Source organism: Loxodonta africana, chromosome 7 (genome assembly GCF_030014295.1).
Source record: "Loxodonta africana isolate mLoxAfr1 chromosome 7, mLoxAfr1.hap2, whole genome shotgun sequence".
Lineage (NCBI taxonomy): Eukaryota > Metazoa > Chordata > Mammalia > Proboscidea > Elephantidae > Loxodonta > Loxodonta africana.
Genome location: NC_087348.1, coordinates 39,071,427 through 39,089,508, shown reverse-complemented (window position 1 = coordinate 39,089,508; position 18,082 = coordinate 39,071,427). Strand labels below are relative to the sequence as shown.

Genomic DNA, 18,082 nt, shown 5'->3' with positions numbered 1-18,082 from the left:
ATTGTGTCCCCAAAAAATATGTATATCAATTTGGATAGGCCATGATTCCCAGTGTTGTCTGACTATCCACCATTTTGTCATCTGATGTGGTTTTCCCCTGTGTTGGAAACCCTATCACTGCGATGTTAATGAGATGGGATTAGTGGCCATTATGTTGATGAGATCTACAAGATTACATTGTGTTTCAAGCCAATCTCTTTTGAAATATAAAAGAGAGAAGCGAGCAGAGAGACAGGGGTACTTCCTACCAGTAAAGAAAGCAGCCAGGAGCAGAGCCTGTCCTTTGGACCTGGGGTTCCTGTGCGAAGAATCTCCTAGACCAAGGGAAGATTGATGACAAGGACCTTCCCCCAGAGCTGACAGAGAGAGAAAGCCTTCCTCTAGAGCTGGTGGAAATTTGGTCCTCTAGCCTACTAGACTATGAGAGAATAAAATTCTCTTTCTTAAAGCCAACCACCGGTGGTATATCTGTTATAGCAGCACTAGATAACTAAGACACCAATCGACTCCCAACTCATGGCGACCCGCAACTCATGGTGACCCTGTGCATAAGAAACGAAATGCCGCCTGGTCCTGTGCCATTCCCGTGATCAGTTGTATATCAGACTGTTGTGATCCATCAGATTTTCACTGGCTGATTTTCGGAAGTAGATCGTCAAGCTTTTCTTCCTAGTTTGTTTCAGCCTGGAAGGCCTGCTGAAAGCTGTTCGGTGTCACAGCAGTACACAAGTCTTCACCAACAGACAGGCGGTGGCCGTGCACGGGATGCGCTGGCCCGGAATCCAACCTGCATCTCCTGAGTGAATATTAGGAATTCTACCACTGAACCACCAATGACCCTTCCTTAACCCTACACCGTTGGCAACAACTCCCTATCATACCTCCACACCTTCCCACACCCTATGTTCCTTTCTCTGAACATCTCAGGGAGCCTCAGCAAACAGGCCAAGACAACGAGCAGATGAGTTCAGACAATCAGATGGTTTCCTGAGGAAACCAGGCCACCCAGTCACCCCACTGCTGCTGTCTCCTGCTTCCTCTCCCTCAGGACCCCCAAGGCCAAGGTCACTCAGTTTCCCTCCCAGGACCAGGGCTTTTGAAGGGGGCCCCTCGGTTTTGAAGTATGGGTGACAGGAGTAGATAGTGTCAATGGAAAATGAAACAAAATCCTTTTCTTTGTGCCCAAACAGTGTACCAAGGCCTGGGCAGGAGGAGAAAAGGGTGGCTGGAACAAACTCGTCTTTGACAGCTGAGGCAGGAAGACCTTGGGGAAAAGCAAACAGAAAGAGCCCAGAAAAGACTGATTTAACTGAGCCGCACGCAGCTCTGGCAAGGAGAACAGCTTATTCATATCTGAAGAGGTATTGAATGCTGGCAGCATACAAAGTGCTGGAAGGGAGGGAGACAGTGCCATCAAAATAAATCCAGGCAAAGTAATGAGATGGAGGAGCCAGGGAAAAGAGCACTGGCAGGAGAGATGGGAGCGGTGGGGAGGACACGCGTGGGAGGGAAGAAGGGAGCAGTGAATCGCCACGGCTTTAGGCTGTAGTTGTGCTCTCGGTGGCAGACCCCTTTTGTTTGCCTTGGAATAATGATTCTTGATCTTTGGGGGGACCAACAAAAGCTATGGTGCTTATCATCCCCCTAACACCAAAGGTCCTGGAGATCTACTGAAAACCAGCCAGTGAAAACCCTATGGGTCACAACAGTCCAATCCACAACTGATCATGGGGATGGACCGGGACTGGGCAGTGCTTCCTTCCATTGTGCATGGGGTCACCATGAGTCAGGGGCCAACTGACAGGCAGCTGACAACAACAAACACCAAAAGTATATGCAGATAAAATTTAGGGTAGGGTGAGAGACCCTGAGACCCATCCACAGCTCCTCTAGGACAGTGGGTCTTCATGAGTGGTACCCATCTGCATCGCTCACCCCAGATACTCTGGGCCAGTGAGGCAGGAGTGAGACTCAGGGTTTGCTTTTGGAAAAAGTTTCTCAGGTGACTCTGATGCAGCCCTGGTTGAGAATACTATCCTGGGCTCCAGGAGCCCCAGATGAAGCTCTACGGCTTTCAAAGGGCAAAGGTGTTTTACTCCAGCAATGAGAACAAGTGAATCCAAGCCTGGGAATGTACCTCACACAGCCCTGGGTATTCTGGCTAATTTGGTGCCCTGCCTCTACCAAAAAAAAAAAGAAAAAAAAAAGGGTTGATACCGACTTACGGCAACCCCATGCGTGTCAGAGTAGACCTGTGCTCCACAGGGTCTCTAATAGCTGATTTTTTCAGAAGTAGATCTCCAGGCTTTCTTCCGAGGCACTTGTAAGTGGACTCGAACCTCCAACCTTTCTGGTTAGCAGCCGAGTGTCTAGAACAGTGTCTGGCACATGGTAGCTGCTCAGTAAATGTTTGTTGAATGAATGAATAATGCTAATTTGATCCTCTCGGTTTTTCAAAAGGACACAGATGTCACTGCGAATTTGATTAAAAATTCTCTGTAAACAGTTTTTTTTGGATCTCTTTTCCCATGTAAATAGTAAGCAAGTAACTAAAAAATAACTGTTCAGTGCCTACCCTATGCTCAGTCTCCTTAGGCTAAGGAGAGGCACAAGCAAAGTAAAGTTCAATCCCTCTCTTCAAGGTCTTTACAATCTAGATGGGTATGAGTGCTAAGGCCAGAGAACACCTCACTGGGCAAACGCTCTGAACCACAGAGGATGGTGGAAGCTCTGAGGGGGTGGAGCAGTCAGGGAGGCTTCCTGGAGGAGAGGCCACCTTCAGTGCTCTTTGAAGAACAGAACTTGCAGCATAGACAGCTGGAGGTAGACTGTTCCCCAGAGGACAGCCAGGTAGCCAGCACGGGGGTAACTAACTGGTCCTTGGGCCTCCTGGAGGAAGGTGTGTTGGGTGGCCCAGAGCTTCAAGGATCCCAATATAGTGGCATTCCTTCTCCTCAGGCTCCCCACCCCAGGTCATCTCATATTATCTAGAAGCCAGGCCAGACTTAGTGGGATTGTAGGGGTACTGTCGCTGTGGCCCAGGAATCTGGGAGGAAAGCATGCTGGGCCTGAATTCAGACACACCTGGAGCCAAGTCAGTGTGAGCAGGATGAGCTTGGGCAAGGTTGAGGAAACTCGATGGGCCTCAGTTTTGCATCTGTAAAATGGGACCCAGGACACATTCCTCCCTGAGAGGCCCAGTGCATGGAACCCAGGACCCATGTCAGCAAAGACAGCCCTGCGATTATAGATTCCCAGCTTCTAGCCACAAGTGTGGACAGGTGGGGCATCACAGATAGGGCCCTGTATTCCTCTCCTGGCCTCAATTTCATTGCTGTCTTTCTCCGAAATGGATCAGGGGACTGTTTGCAATCTCTTCCTGCCTGCTCTTACCTCTGTGCCTCCCATGCTCTTCTCTAAAAAGTGAATTTGTGTATGACTCAAATGGCTACTTAAAAGTCTCTTCTTGTTGTTGTATGCTGTTGAGTCAATTCTGACTCATAGTGACACTGTGGACAGAGTAGAACTGGCCCATTGGGTTTCCTAGGCTGGTGCAATGGTTAAGTGCTCAGAGCTTGGCTCCTATCCCAAAGGTTGGTGGTTCAAACCCAGTCCAATGACTCCATGGGAGAAAGATGTCGCAATCTGCTCCTGTAAAGATTAAACCAAACCCAACCAAACCCGTTGCTGTTGAGTTAATTCTGACTCATAGTGACCCTGTAAGAGAGAGTTCCCAAGGCTATAATTTTTATGGAAGCAGACTACCACATCTATCTCCCACAGAGCAGCTGGCGGGTTCAAACGAAATCCTATGGAGCAGTTCTGCTCTGTCGCATGGGGTCACTATGAGTTGGAACCAACTCAATGGCGCCTGAACAACAACAAAAATCTTTATGGGAGAACATCACCAGATCTTGTCTCCCACGGAGCCTCTGGTGGGTTCGAGCTGCCAACATTTTAGTTGGCAGCTGAGTGCTTAACCATTGTGCCACCAGGGCTCCTACTTAAAATTCCACGGAGCTGAAATCAAGGAGCAAAGGTGATACAAGCTGGGGAGATGGTAGGAGCTGAGGGCAGCTGGGTCAGTTTCCTTGGGGGAGGATGGGGAAGTCTTCCCCTTCCCCACCTCCCACTGCCTACCTTCACCTTTTCCCCTACTATGAGAGAGAATCTAAAGGCCTTCGAGATCAGACAAGCCAGATGCTGAGCTTAGAATCTTGCTTTACTCTGATGCAGAGGTGCCCAAAAGAAGGGCTGAGGGAGGACAGCAACATCATTAGCCAGACCTGAGTTCTAAGCCTATCACTGATGCTTTCTAACTGTGTGACCTTGGCCAAGGCACTCAACCGTTCTGAGCCTGGGGTAATAAGAAGTTCTATCTGGTGGCGTAGTGGTTAAGTACTACAGCTGCTAACCAAAGGGTTGGCAGTTTGAATCCGCCGGGCTCTCCTTGGAAACTCTATGGGGCAGCTCTACTCTGACCTACAGGGTCGCTATGAGTCGGAATCGACTTGACGGCACTGGGGTATCTGTAAAACAGAGACCCTACGAGCCACCAGGGGTTGCAGTGAGTCAGAACAGGACTACAGTTGCTGCCCCTAGTTTGGAGCCCAGCATACTGGAGTCTCCTAGTCACTGTGTCTAAGCCTTTCCCGCAGTCACCCACGAAGAGGATGGGATAGCTTTAAGAAGGGTGACTGCAATCGATTCTTGGCCTTTTGGCTAAGATCAAGTGAAGAAAGGTGACCGGGCTTTTGCTAGGCCTTTCCTTCATTCCTGTCACTCCCTGCTTCTCAGCAGACTTGGCTGCCCTGAGTTTACAGCTTCAGGAAGGAAGCTAAGGGTTTAGTGCCCCCTCTAGGCAAATCCATGTAATAGCCGCTGTGGCTGGAAAGGGGCCTACGGTTAGTTAGGAGAGAGGTTCCCGGCTTCATCCGGTTGTGGAAAACGCGGGAGGTTGTGGAAAATGAGGTTTTTCCTTGGGCAAATCTTCATTCCACTGTCAACATTCACCAGGTGCCTCCAGTTGATCGATTCCTTTATACCTGTCTTCATTCACTCATTTGTTCAGTTACGGATGAATATTCAGCCAATGTTAAGCAAGAGCTACTCTGTGCCTTGGAGCTATGGCAGCACCTGAGAAGCCCATGATCCAAAGGGTTCCCAAACCCGTGGATAAATGCATTACGGTATTCATTCATTCAATCACTCACAAACATTGGTAAGCTCCTCTCAGGTCCGGGAAAGCAGCCCCAATGGCACAATAGTTAAGAGCTCAGCTGCTAAGTGAAAGGTCGGTGGTTAAACCCACCAGAGGCTCTACAGGAGGAAAGACCTGGCATTCTGCTCCCGTAAAGATCATAGCCTTGGAAACCCTATGGGGCAGTTCTACCCTGTCCTATAGGGTTGTTATGAGCCAACAGTACACAACAAGGGCCAGGCACCACTCTATGCATCTTGAAACATCAGTGAGCAAAACAACTCAAGACCCCTCTTTTCATGGAGTTTACACTGGGGTGGAGGAGTAACTGAAAGTAAATAATACACATAATAAGTAGATAAAATTATATGGTAAGTTAGAGGGAAAAAAAAAAAAAAACCAAACCCAGTGCTGTCGAGTCAATTCCAACTCATAGTGACCCTATAGGACAGAGTAGAACTGCCCCATAGAGTTTCCAAGGAGCGCCTGGCAGATTCGAACTGCTGACCTCTTTGGTTAGCACCCGTAGCACTTAACCACTATGCCACCAGGGTTTCCGGAGGGAGAAAAGTGCTGTAAAAAAATGAAATGGTACACTAGAGAATTAAATGGGTGTTCATAGTAGACCTCAGGGAGAAAGTGAGATTTGAGCAAAGACTTGAAGGAGGTGAAGGAGTGAGCCAAGCTCAGTATCTGGGGATACTGAGCCAAGTGTCTGGGGAAGAGCAGTCCAGGCATTGGACCCAAGCTAGAGCTAAGACCCTGAAGCACTGCGGGCCTGACATACATTGTACTGGGAGCGTGGACACAGTGCACAGACACGTAGGACAAGAGTCCTTAAATCTTCCTGAGGAGTCAGGGGAGGAAGGCTCCTCAGAAGAGGTGATGTATGAGCTTAGACTTGAGGGTAAGCAGGAGTTTGCGGAGCGGGTAAAGCTATGAAAGGGCTTTGCCAGCAGAGGGAACAGCGTGTGCAAATAGCTGGAGGAATGACAGCATGGTGTGCTAGGAGAGTTACAGGAGGTTTTGAGGTTGCTGGAGGATCTGGGAGGAGCCGTGGTAGGGCAGTGGTTAAGCACTCGGCTGCCAACCAGAAGGTCAGCAGTTTAAACCCACTAGCTGCTCTTCAGGAGAAAGATGTGGTAGTCCACTTCTATAAAGATTACAACCTTGGAAACCCTGTGGGGCAGTTCTACTCTGTGCTATAGGGTCACTATGAGTTGGAATTGACTGGACAGCAGTGAGTTTGGTTGGAGGGTGATCATTAGGTTTGTGTGTCGCCTTGGCTTGGCCATGATTCTCAGTGGTTTGGTAGTTATGATGTAGTTTGGCAGTCATATGATGATGTGATCCATGATGAGATTTGATATAATGTGATCACCTCCATGATGGGATCTGCTGTGATTAGCCAGTCAGTTGAACCAGAGTTTCCTTGGGCATGTGGCCTGCTTCAAATATAAGTGGACATTCTGGTAAGGCTCATGGGCTTTTGGTTGAGCTGGATCCTGCAGGTGGCTCCTGCTCATCTGGCCTCTGGTTCTTGGGACTTGAGCTAGCAGCTTACCTGTGGTCCTACCTGATGATCTTGGGATTTGTTTGGTCATCTTGCCTGTGACCAAGAGTTCTGCTGATCTTGGGTTTGCCAGCCCTTGCAGCCACATGAATCAGGAGAAGCTTCCAGCCTACCCAGGATTCTAACCTCTACAACCATGTGAGCCATTTCCTTGATATAAATCTCTCTGTATAGATACTTATATAGAGAGATTTTGGGTTTTTTATGTAGATACTTACACACTTTACTGGTTTTCCTTCTCTTCACTGGTTTTCTTCTTAGGCTGTCTTTCCAGCCTAAGACAGAGGGTATAGTGAAAGGGGAGAGGTGTGCAAAGAATAAGATTAGGTAGGCTGTGATAGATTATTCTAAAGGTGTTATATGCTATATTAAAGAGTTGGGATTCAGAGGTTGCAAATTGGTGGCTGGATAGCAAAAAATCAGCTGTTAAAAACATTTTGCTTGGGGGCTTTTGGCCAACATGGCACTATAAACGGAAGCACCATGCCATCCCTCCACAGCAAAGACCTGAAAAACTAAGTAAAACGGAGACAAACGTCAATCCTTGAACCCTAAGCGTCAAATGCAGAGGTAGAGAACTCAGCCAAGCACCAAATGGAATAAGAAACTGACAGAGAAAAGAGATCAGTGAGAGATACATGTGGAGGTCCCCTGTCAGCTAACGCAGCATGGATTCACCATCTTGGACCTGTGATCTTGAAAATCAGTAGACAGGGAGTATGGAAAAGTAGCTTCACGGAGCTCCCAGCAGAAGACGGAACACCCAGTAACCAGCAATGTAAGTTTTCCCACTCCCCATCCTTCTCCCCTCGCTTGGCCTCGCACTCTTCATAGCTGGCTGTGGTCACTTGGCCAGCCAAGAACTGCGGGCTCCATGCTGCTTGGCTTCATCTCTCCCACACTGGAGATCAGTGGACAGGGAGTACAGGAAAGCAGCTTACGGAAGCTCCCAGCAGGAGACAGAGCACCCGGTAACCAGAGATATATTTTTTTCCACCCTCCATCCTTCTCCCCACTGCTGCTTAGCCTCCTCTGCTTCCTGCATATAGGAAGAATATTCAACGTCCCTGCATGGTACAAATAGTTAAGACACTTGACTGCTAACTGAAAGGTTGGGGGTTTGAGTCCACCCAGAATGTCTTGGAAGAAAGGCCTGGCAATTTACTTAACAAAACATCAGCCGTTGAAAACCCTATGGGGCACAGTTCTACTCTGACACACGCAGGGCCACCACAAGTCGCAACTGACTCGATGACAACTGGTTAGGAGGAGCATTCAATCAGTAGTTAGTAATTCCCCTCTCCAGCCTTCTCCTTTGTTTTAAGCCAGCCTTTGCACATTTGTTGATATCATGTCCCTAAAGAGTTGAGTTTTCTAGTCCTGTAAGATGAAGGGGAGCCACTGAAGGATCTTGAGCAAAGGAAGGATATGATCAGACTTTTCCATTGGAAAGTTTATGCTGGGGCTCCTTGAATTCAGGACATTTTCCTTTATTTTGATACATAATAAGTACCCAGCGAATTGTTTTGTTTCACTTTGTTTTAATTAATGGGAAATGAAAACATAAATGACAGGAGAGATTGGCTGTCAGTGCAGGCCAGGATGAGGGACTTGTTGCTATGTGTTAGGTCACAAATTGTTGAGTGCTAGGCTGCTTACCAAAAGGTTAGTGGTTCGAACCTACCCAGTGGCTCCCAAGGAGAAAGACCTGGTGATCTGCTTCCGTAAAGATTACCTATTGCTGTCAAGTCGATTCTGACTCATAGCGACCCTGTAGGTCAGAGTAGCACTGCCCCAAAGGATTTCCAAGGCTGTAATCTTTACAGAAGCTGACTGCCACATTTCTCCTGCCAAGTGGCTGATGGGTTCAAACAGTAAAGATTACTGCCCAGAAAACCCTATGGGGAAGTTCTACTCTGTCCAGTAGGGTCACTGTGAGTCAGCATCGATTGCGTGGCACGCGACAACCACCACCCTCTGAGGTAAAATGCCTGCCCACAACCTAATGCTTTCCCTGTAGTCCAGAATCACCCAGCATGCTTGTTTTAAAATGTGGATACCTGGGCCCCACTACAGACCTACTGAGCCTTGGTCCCTAAGGATGGTGCCCACACACCTGTTTTTAAACAGGCACTCAACAGAAGTCTGAGAACAGTTGCAAGGTGGGGTAGGCCAGATCACAGGCTGCTTTTGGCCTGTCTTCTGTTTGTTGACCCTCAGGGAAGAGTGACGATAGCTGCTCAGGGCAAAATTGAGAAACCCACAGTTATCGGCATCACTTTAGCATGTTGTATAACAACCCAGCGGCACCTGAACCCAAGGTTGGCCACATCTCCAGGAGACCAAAGAAAGACTCCAGAACCAGTGATCATGACATATGGTTTATTTGGAAGCCTACTTACAGGACTGTGACCCAGGGTGACAGCTGGACCAGTTTAGCACTCTGCATCCACCTAGCAAGGGACACAATGTTATATACTGTTCCAGCTGGGACCAAAGCTCACTCTTTTTCTCCCAAGTCCTTGGGCAGCCAGCATTCCCCGGGACTTCATGTCCAGGCCAGATGTTTTTCTTCTTGTTGCTAAGGTGTTCTTTGGCCTTGGCCACCAGCCCAGTCACGTCACTCCTGGCCTTGTACCTTAGCCCAAGTCTATCCGAAGTTCATCCCAGCATGCTTTGGGGAAGAGCAAAGCTGACTCCATTAGGAGGGGATGCATAAAGCTGAATAGCATTACCCTACAAGCATGTATCATCCCATTTCATCCTCACATCACCCCCTGTGAGGTAGATGTCTTTACCTCCCCCTTCAACTGGGAGAAGCTAAAAACCACAAAGGCTAGGTAAACTTGTCAAGGACACACAGCCAGCGTGGGCTGGGAGAATGGAGACCCAGGCCTCCTGGCTATCAGTCCAGGTGTTGTTGTTTGCCAGCGAGTCCATTCCAACTAATAGTGACCCTATAGGACAGTGTAGAGCTGCTCTATAGGGTTTTCTAGGCCGTAATCTCTACAGAAGGAAGTCTCCAGGTCTTTTCTCCCATGAAGCAACTGACAATTGTGCCACCAGGGCTCCTATAAGTCCAGTGGTCCTTGTCAAATCGTCTTGCCTGTCCTAAGGCTCTCAAACCACGTCAGTCTGGTCTCAAATTGTGGCTTCCCCAGAAACAGGGAAACGTCAGCATGTTTGGGCTTTAATTGAGATTCCCTCCAGTAGTTCTCAAACTTTGGCAAGTATTAGAATTATCTGGTTGATCCTGATAAAACTGCACAGGCCCAGGCAAATGCACCTGGGTGTCTTGCTACTCTCCAGATGATTCCAATACCTGGAGTTGTGAACCACAACTCCAATGTGTATGTAACCCTCCCAAAGCTTTCAATCTCTCTGCATTTTGAATGATGTAGACTGTTGGCTTTGTATAAATGCCTTTTATTATGTTGAGGAATTTCCCTTCTATTCCTATTTTGCTGAGAGTTTTTATCAGGAATGGGTGTTGGACTTTGTCAAATGCCTTTTCTGCGTTGGTCGATAAGATCATGTGGTTCTTTTGTCTTATTTATGCGGTAGATTGGTTATCTAATGTTGTACCGTCCCTGCATACTTGGCATGAATCTCACTTGGTCATGATTTTTTTGATATGTCATTGAATTTTATTGGCTAGAATTTTGTTGAGAATTTTTGCATCTCTGTTCATGGGGGACATTCACTGGTCTGTAGACTTGTTCTTTGTGATGTCTTTGCCTGGCTTTGATATCAGAATTATGCTGGCTTCATAGAATGAGTTCTAGAGTAATCCTTCCTTTTCTGTGTTCTGAAATGCTTGAGTAGAATTGGTGTTTAGCTCTTCTCTGAAAGTTTGGTAGAATTCTCCAGTGAAGCCGTCTAGACTGGGGCTTTTTTTTGTTGTTGGTTTTTTTTTTTTTTTTTTAATTGCTTCTTCGATCTCTTGTTATAGGTCTGTTTAGTTTTTCTACCTCAGTTTGTGTCACTAACTTCCTATTTCTAATGCTTCTAATTTCTTTCCTTGCCTAATGTCAGTGGCTGAGATCTCTGGTACCATGTTACATATCTAGTGACAATGGCAACCTTGTCTTCATGAGAATCTCTTTAGAGTTTCCCCATTGAATAGGAGACCTGTTATTTTGGTTGAGGGATGCTCTACTCTTTTGTCTAAATTAAGAATGGGTGTCTAATTTTGTCAAATGTCTTTTTAGCATCTATAGGTAAAACAAAGTGATATTTTTTCTTCTGGGATATATTAATGAAAAGTTAATGTAAATCATTTAGTATAAAACCATTCTTGCATTCTTAGAGCAGCCCTACTGAGCCATATATTATTTTATTATGCTTTTGGATTGTTTACCAAATGCTGTCCGGCTTTTATGCGTTCATGTTCTAATCATAGACTGGTCCATAGCTTTTCATATAAAAAACAAAAACAAAACCGTTACTGTCAAGTCAATTTTGATATAATGTTATATTTGATTATAAAATGTTGATTTTCTTTTTTTCCAGAACTGTAAGCACCACTGGACATTATAACCCTGGTGGTGTAGTAGTTAAGTGCTACGGCTGTTAACCAAGAGGTCGGCAACTGGAATCCACCAGGTGCTCCTTGGAAACTCTATGCGGCAGTTCTATTCTGTCCTGTAGGGTCACTATGAGTTGGAATCGACTCAATGGCGACAGGTTTTGTTTTTTTTTTTAATGTGTTCTTTTAAAAGTTTGGTTGGATTCCCTTGTGAGACCTTCTGGGTTAGGTGCTTTTTTTTTTTATAGAGTTAGCTTTCTGACAATGTTATTTCTTATATTGAAACTGATTTGTCTGGATTTCTCTTTTGGGGTTCCAAAAAACCAAACCCATTGCCATTGAGTCAATTCTGACCCATAACCACCCTATAGGACAGAGCAGAACTGCCCCACAGTGTGTCCAAGCAGCAGCTGGTGGATTCTAACTGCAGACATTTTGGTTAGCTGCTGTAGCTCTTAACCACAGCACCACCAGGGCTCCCTTTTGGGGTTAGGACTAAAGAATTATGTTTTCTCTAAATCACGTATTTCATCCAGTTTTAAGTGTTTATATAGAATTATTCAGAAGTGTTCAGTCATCTTGTTTCTCTGTATCTGCATTCTTATTTATCTTGATTAAACTAGTTTGTGGTCTATCTTTTTTTATAGAACTGGCTTTTCATCTCTTCTACTGTAAATAATTATCCAAATATCCTTCTGTAAATGTGGGACCTGCCCCCATCTCTGTCCTTCAGCTAGCACTGGAAATAAATTTATTTAGCTATTTATATCCTTCCAGAGCCTTATATTAGCTACTTTTTAAAAACCTATTTAAATACAATTTACACACCTTAAGTGCACAGTTTTAGCTTTGACAAATGGCAATAGCCATATAACCAGTTCCCCTATCAAGATATATATAGGACATTTCATCTCCTGAGAAAGTTTCCTTGTACTGCTTTGCGAACGCTTCCCCACCTCCTACCACAGGCAACTACTGTCCTGATTTTATCACTACAGATTAAATGTCCTTATTTTATAGGTAGAAGTATACAGTATGTACTTTGTTTTATTTATTTTGCTCAGCTGGCCTCAGTTTTTAAAAGCCAGCCTACTTGCTCTGATTAGTGTTGTCCTCTGCAGTAAATCCAGCCTCTCTATGGGGAGGAATTGATAACGCCTATTTAAATAAAAAATAAAAAATAAAATTTTTTTTTTTATTTAAATGTTAAAAAAAAAAAACACTTTTTTTTTTATTTAAATGTTGATCCTGTGGTATATAAAGGATTCTGGGTTGGGATTTATTTTCTTTCAGTGCATCGAAAATAACATTTCTCTCTCTTCTGGTTTCCACTGTTGCTGAAGTCAGCTTTTGGTCTATTACTTTAAAGGTAACTCTTTTTGATGGCTGCTTTTAAGAATTTTTTTTTTTTTAACTTCACCATGGTATATACAGGTGTGGATTTCTTTCTTTATCCTAATTTTTATTTTTTGTACTTCTTGAATCCTTACTTTGGTGTCTGAGAATTATTGAGCACTGGTAAGACATTCAAATTTCTTCTGCTCCATTTTTCTCTTTTTTGGGGACTCCAGATGAGAGAAAGAGAGAGAGAATGTGTGTGTGTGTGTGTGTGTGTGTGTGTGTGTGTATACACATGTCTCATATCTTCTGTGTCTTGTCTTCATACCTCAGTTTAGAAAGTTTTTCAGCTTCTTCTTCCAGTTCATTAATTTTCTCTAGCTGTGTCTACTCTGGTGTTAAACCCTTCCATTGAGTCTTAGATTTTGGTCATTGTATTTTAACTTCTAAAATGTCTTGTTTTCTTTAAAAATTATTTTAATAACTTCCAATTTTCAAGCTTGGGTTTTATCTCCTTGAAGAGAAAAACAATCATTTTACAATCTAATTCCAACAGCTGAAGCTCTGTTGGTCTTCTTTTGTCTATGCTGGTTTTTGTCAAACTGTTTCTTCATGTGCCTAGACTTTGTGTGGTATACTCTCTATTTGAAAAAATGATTTAAAAAAAAAAAAAACCTAAGTCTAAGAACTGCCTCCAGAGAGTATTTGTTTACTTCTGCCAGGGACTTGGGGTTACCAACACATACACATCTTAATCCAGCTTCAGACCTTGAGATTTTCTGGGCCATTATGTGACATGAAGCCAGACTTCAGTCCATGCAAGGACTGTTCTTCTGCTGGTTCGCTCTTCCCCCTAGGGGTTCTGGGTTCAAGTGGGAGGTCCTAGGTTTAAATCCTGACCCTACTATGGAATCCTAGAAGCTACTTGTTTTCATTGAGCTCAGTCTTTCACTTCTAATTGAAGTAAGTATTTTTGTATCTTACATATGGGGAAACTGATGCCTAGATAGGGAGAGTAATTCTTTCAACATCCTACAGCCACGGAGTAACAATTTTGGAATAAACCTAGACGTCTCAAGGCAACTTCTATCTAAGCTTTCAATTTTTTACTTTGTATTTAGGGATCTATAACTCCAAACATCCCTTCCCCTACCATGTACATAAAGAAAACCCTACAATTCCTATGCACGTTTACCATATTGAGAATGGAGAATTTGAATTAGGTTAGAGTGAGCACAGAAGAAGCAGGCGTATGGCAAGGGGAGGAAAGGCCAGAAGGGGAAGGCAGAGCTAGAAGGTCTTGTAGGGTGAATTTAATGACATTAAAAGTATCCTGTAACCTGGTATAAGCAGTACAGCCATGGCAGGCATCCCAAATGTGAACAGGAGGCTATCTTTTTCCTAGTTCCCTTTCCATGTTGATTTTCCATCCCCAGCTTCTGATTAAGGTCTGTCTCTCACGCTGTGCAGGGGTCTGTCAGAACCAGCTAGGCTGGTCCTGAGTGTGGCTGGGGAGGTAAGTTAGAGGCTGAGAAATATTGAAACCAAGAATATAGCCAGGAAGACCCGAGAAGAGGGTTGGATGCTAAATACTAGACAACTTAGGGCTGAGGTTTAGGGGCATTATTCCTTTGTGGGATAGTGTTGTTTCCAATAGACTTTCCCCACAGAAAAGATAGGTCTCAGTTGAGATCCAACCTCTAGACTTCCTCCTGGCCTTGCCTCATATTTACTTTATTATCAGAAAACACACTTTACCAGGAAAGCACATTTCTTTCAGTTACTTACCTTGGCTCCCATATTCTGTTCCATAAATCTGCTTGGAGAGGTTCTTCTAACTCCTTTAGCCTCCATTTTCCAATGGTCTGCTGGGTCACAGTGCCCTCCCAGCTCTCCTATTCTAACCTAATCTCTGTTTTCTGTGTACCTGGAGTCCCTGGGCTGAGGGCTGGATGGGTGGAGGAGACTAGTGTGATTATGGCAACAGCAAGGACTTGCAGGACAAGAAGACCAAGAAAGCCCCTAAGTCACTCTGAATTGGAGTAACAGCTTAAATTCTGGGACTACGGGATGGTCTGGCTGGCACTATAGAGCTGGCATGTCTTTGATTTTGCTATTAAGGTAATGCAGGGCAAATACATTCAGTATACGAGAGCCCAGACCTGGGAGAAAGCAAAAGCCCCCTGGTAATAATAGCTTCTTGCCCATCATAGGGAGGTTACCACCACCATCTTGGCCCTCCCAGAAGCATTCTTCAGGAGCAACCAGGATGATGGGTACTGCATTTTGGGAGGCAAAAACCAAAAGAAGCCCACCTGACCCCTGAATTGACTCCCTGGACAGTACCTGGACAGACAGTGTGTGAACTGCCTTCCTCCAGGATCAAAAGCCTTATTGAAATGAATGTCTTAACTTCTAGGGAACGGACTTTGTGCTAGAGCTAGGCTTTTTTTTTTTTTTTTTTTAAGTTTTATTGAGCTTCAAGTGAACATTTACAAATCAAGTCAGACTGTCACATATAAGTTTATATACACCTTACTCCGTGTTCCCACTTGCTCTCCCACTAATGAGTCAGCCCTTCCAGTCTCTTCTTTCGTCACAATTTTGCCAGCTTCCAACTCTCTCTATCCTCCCATCCCCCCTCCAGACAGGAGATGCCAACACAGTCTCAAGTGTCCACCTGATATAATTAGCTCACTCTTCATCAGCATCTCTCTCCTACCCACTGTCCAGTCCGTTTCATGTCTGATGAGTTGTCTTCGGGAATGGTTCCTGTCCTGGGCCAACAGAAGGTTTGGGGACCATGACCACCGGGATTCCTCTAGTCTCAGTCAGACCATTAAGTATGGTCTTTTTGTGTGAATTTGGGGTCTGCATCCCACTGATCTCCTGCTCCCTCAGGGGTTCTCTGTTGTGTAGAGCTAGGCTTTTGCTTATGGAAAAAATGGTTAGGCCAGGTATAAGGGCTCGTATTTGTTCAATTTCTTTCTGAACTTTGTGTTCCTAACACTGGTAACTGAAGTTCTTTGTGTCACTGTTGATGAAAATTTGGCATCCTAAGTCAATACTTCGTACAACTTGGCAACATTCTTATGGTTGTGCCTCTCTTACTCACTCACATTAGTTACCTATGGGCCAGGCACTGTGCTGAGGATATTGTGGTGAACATTGACCTGGGCAAATACTAAACAGAACAATATGAAGTGTTGTGAAAGAGAAGTAGAGGCTGCTATGGGGAACATCACAAGCAGACTGTCTTATGCTGGGTTCTCTAGAGAAGCAAAACCAGTGAAGTGTATAGATGTATATATATAGAGAAATTTATATCAAGGAAATGGCTCAGGCAGTTGTAGAGGCTGTAATGTCCTGAGTCCGTGGATCAGGAAAGAGGCTTCTCCTGATTCACGTAGCCACAGGGGCTGGGGAAACCAAGATCGGCAGGCTGAAGAGCAGGGCTGTTGTTCACAGGCTGTGAAGATTGATGAATTCCAAGATTGGCAGGCAAGACAGCAGGTGAGCTGAAGTCCCAAGAACCTGAGGTCGGATGAACAGGAGTCAGCTGTAGGATCCAGAAAGAACAAAAGCCCCCAAGCCCTGCCTGAACAACTGTGCACACTCGATGCAGGCCACATGCCCAAGGAAATTCCCCTTCAACTGGTTAGCTACTCATAGCAGATCCCATCATGGGGGTGATCACAGTACTCCCCATCATGGGGGTGATCATATATCAGATCTCAACAGGGAAGTGATCACAACATTATACAACTTCCAAAACTCTGAGACTCGTGGCCCAGCAAAGTTGATACACAACCTGAACCATCATACAGACTGGGCATGATTTAGAGAGGTCTGCTAGGGTGTTCCGTACTTTAGATACTGGTGCCACAAACCTGTAAAAGAAGTAACAAGATTTTATGTATGAGGTTACTTAGGGGAAGAAAAACTACTCAGAATACTAGCCTTTGGTGGAAGGGCATAAATCTAGATTTTTTAAAAAAAGGGTCTTGGTATCTAGGGATATAAGGATTGTCTTATAAAGGATTAGAGACAGCTATTAACTTCAAGTTTTCTTATGAATTCTTGCTTTCTGATTTTTTAATTGTCAACTTTTTTTTCATTGTGGAAAAAATATGTATAACAAAACATTTGTCAGTTCAACAATTTTTACATGTATATGGTGCAATGTGTTGTCATTTCTTTGAGGTCTTTAAGAAGGTATTTCTTGGTTTTACCTAGTGCTTTGACTTCTTTTCAGAAGGAAGCACAATCTGAATAGTTTCTCCAGGTATAATCTCTGAACCAGTGACGTCAGCATCACCTGGGAACTTAGAAGAACTTGCAGTTCAGGCCCCAATCTAGACCAACTGAATCAAACCCTGGGGGCGGGGCCAACCACCTGTGTTCTAATAAGCCCTCCAATTGATGCTGATACACATTAAGGTTGGAGGACCATCTATCTAGCCCACAGTTACCAGTGATGAGGCAGCTATAACAGTGAGCAGGCTGATGGCATTTATAGGAAGCTGTGAGATAGGAGGATGGAGGGACTAAGGTATCTAAACGTCAGGCTTTGGATATCTGGTATGGCCAACTTGAGAAAGATAGGGAAGAAATGCCAATGTTCTAGAAGAGGGGATGGCAAACATTTTCTGTAAAAAGCAGGATAGCAAATGTTTTAGAATTTGTGGGCCATATGATCTCTGTCACAACTACTCAACTTTGCTATTATAGTGTGAAAACAGCTGGAGACAATACAAAAATGAATGGATATGGCTGTGTTCCAAAAAAACTTTATTTGCAAAAACATATGGCAGCCTGGATTTGGCCTTTGGGTAGTAGTTTGCTGACCTCTGTCCTAACAAGTAATTGAAACAATTTTTAAAGCAGCAGAACCCCCTTCTTCGGACCCTATACAGCAGGATCTGCTCTGGATGAAGTACAGGGTGGGGAACCCTCAGCCTTATCTGTTCAGTTTCCTCTACTTTTTCTCAAAGTGGGCCCTAAGGCTCTTCCTTAGAGCACATTTTCATGCCATCTAAGTACATTGTTCCAATGTCTGGGCTTAGGATCACTTAAGCATTGTCCTCGAATGAGTAGGTAACTCTTCCTGAACCAATCTAGGCCCATAGCCAAGGCGTAGAGGTTGAAGGAGCCAGCGATCAGCCTGAGGTCAGGCCAGGAACCTTGGATCTTGAAGGTCAGGAAGAATGTCCTTTGCCCCAAGTGCATGGTCTCTTTCCTTCTCTGCAGGTACCAGCCAGCCTACTGAGGCCTATACAAACACCCAGAGTTGCCAGACAGACATCCTCCTCATGCCCCGTGGACAGATGAGGGGCCGAGGCCTCAGAGCCCAGAGCTTCTACCGCCAGCTGTTAGAGATGGTGCTGCAGTTACAGCAGACCATGGAGGAGTGCTTCCTGCAGCTGATGACCAGCTACAGGAG

At 45.0% G+C, this 18,082-nt stretch overlaps 1 protein-coding gene across 1 annotated transcript in view; it reads left to right on the top strand.

Moving 5' to 3' along the window:
- ALKBH3 (alkB homolog 3, alpha-ketoglutarate dependent dioxygenase) overlaps positions 1-17,985 on the top strand; it is a 185,756-nt gene extending 167,771 nt beyond the window's left edge. Inside the window, exon 9 of the mRNA XM_064288258.1 lies at positions 17,890-17,985. Coding sequence (XP_064144328.1) covers positions 17,890-17,970 — 81 coding nt within the window. The 3' untranslated portion in view covers positions 17,971-17,985. The remainder of the gene's footprint in view (positions 1-17,889) is intronic.
- Positions 17,986-18,082: the final 97 nt, after the last annotated feature.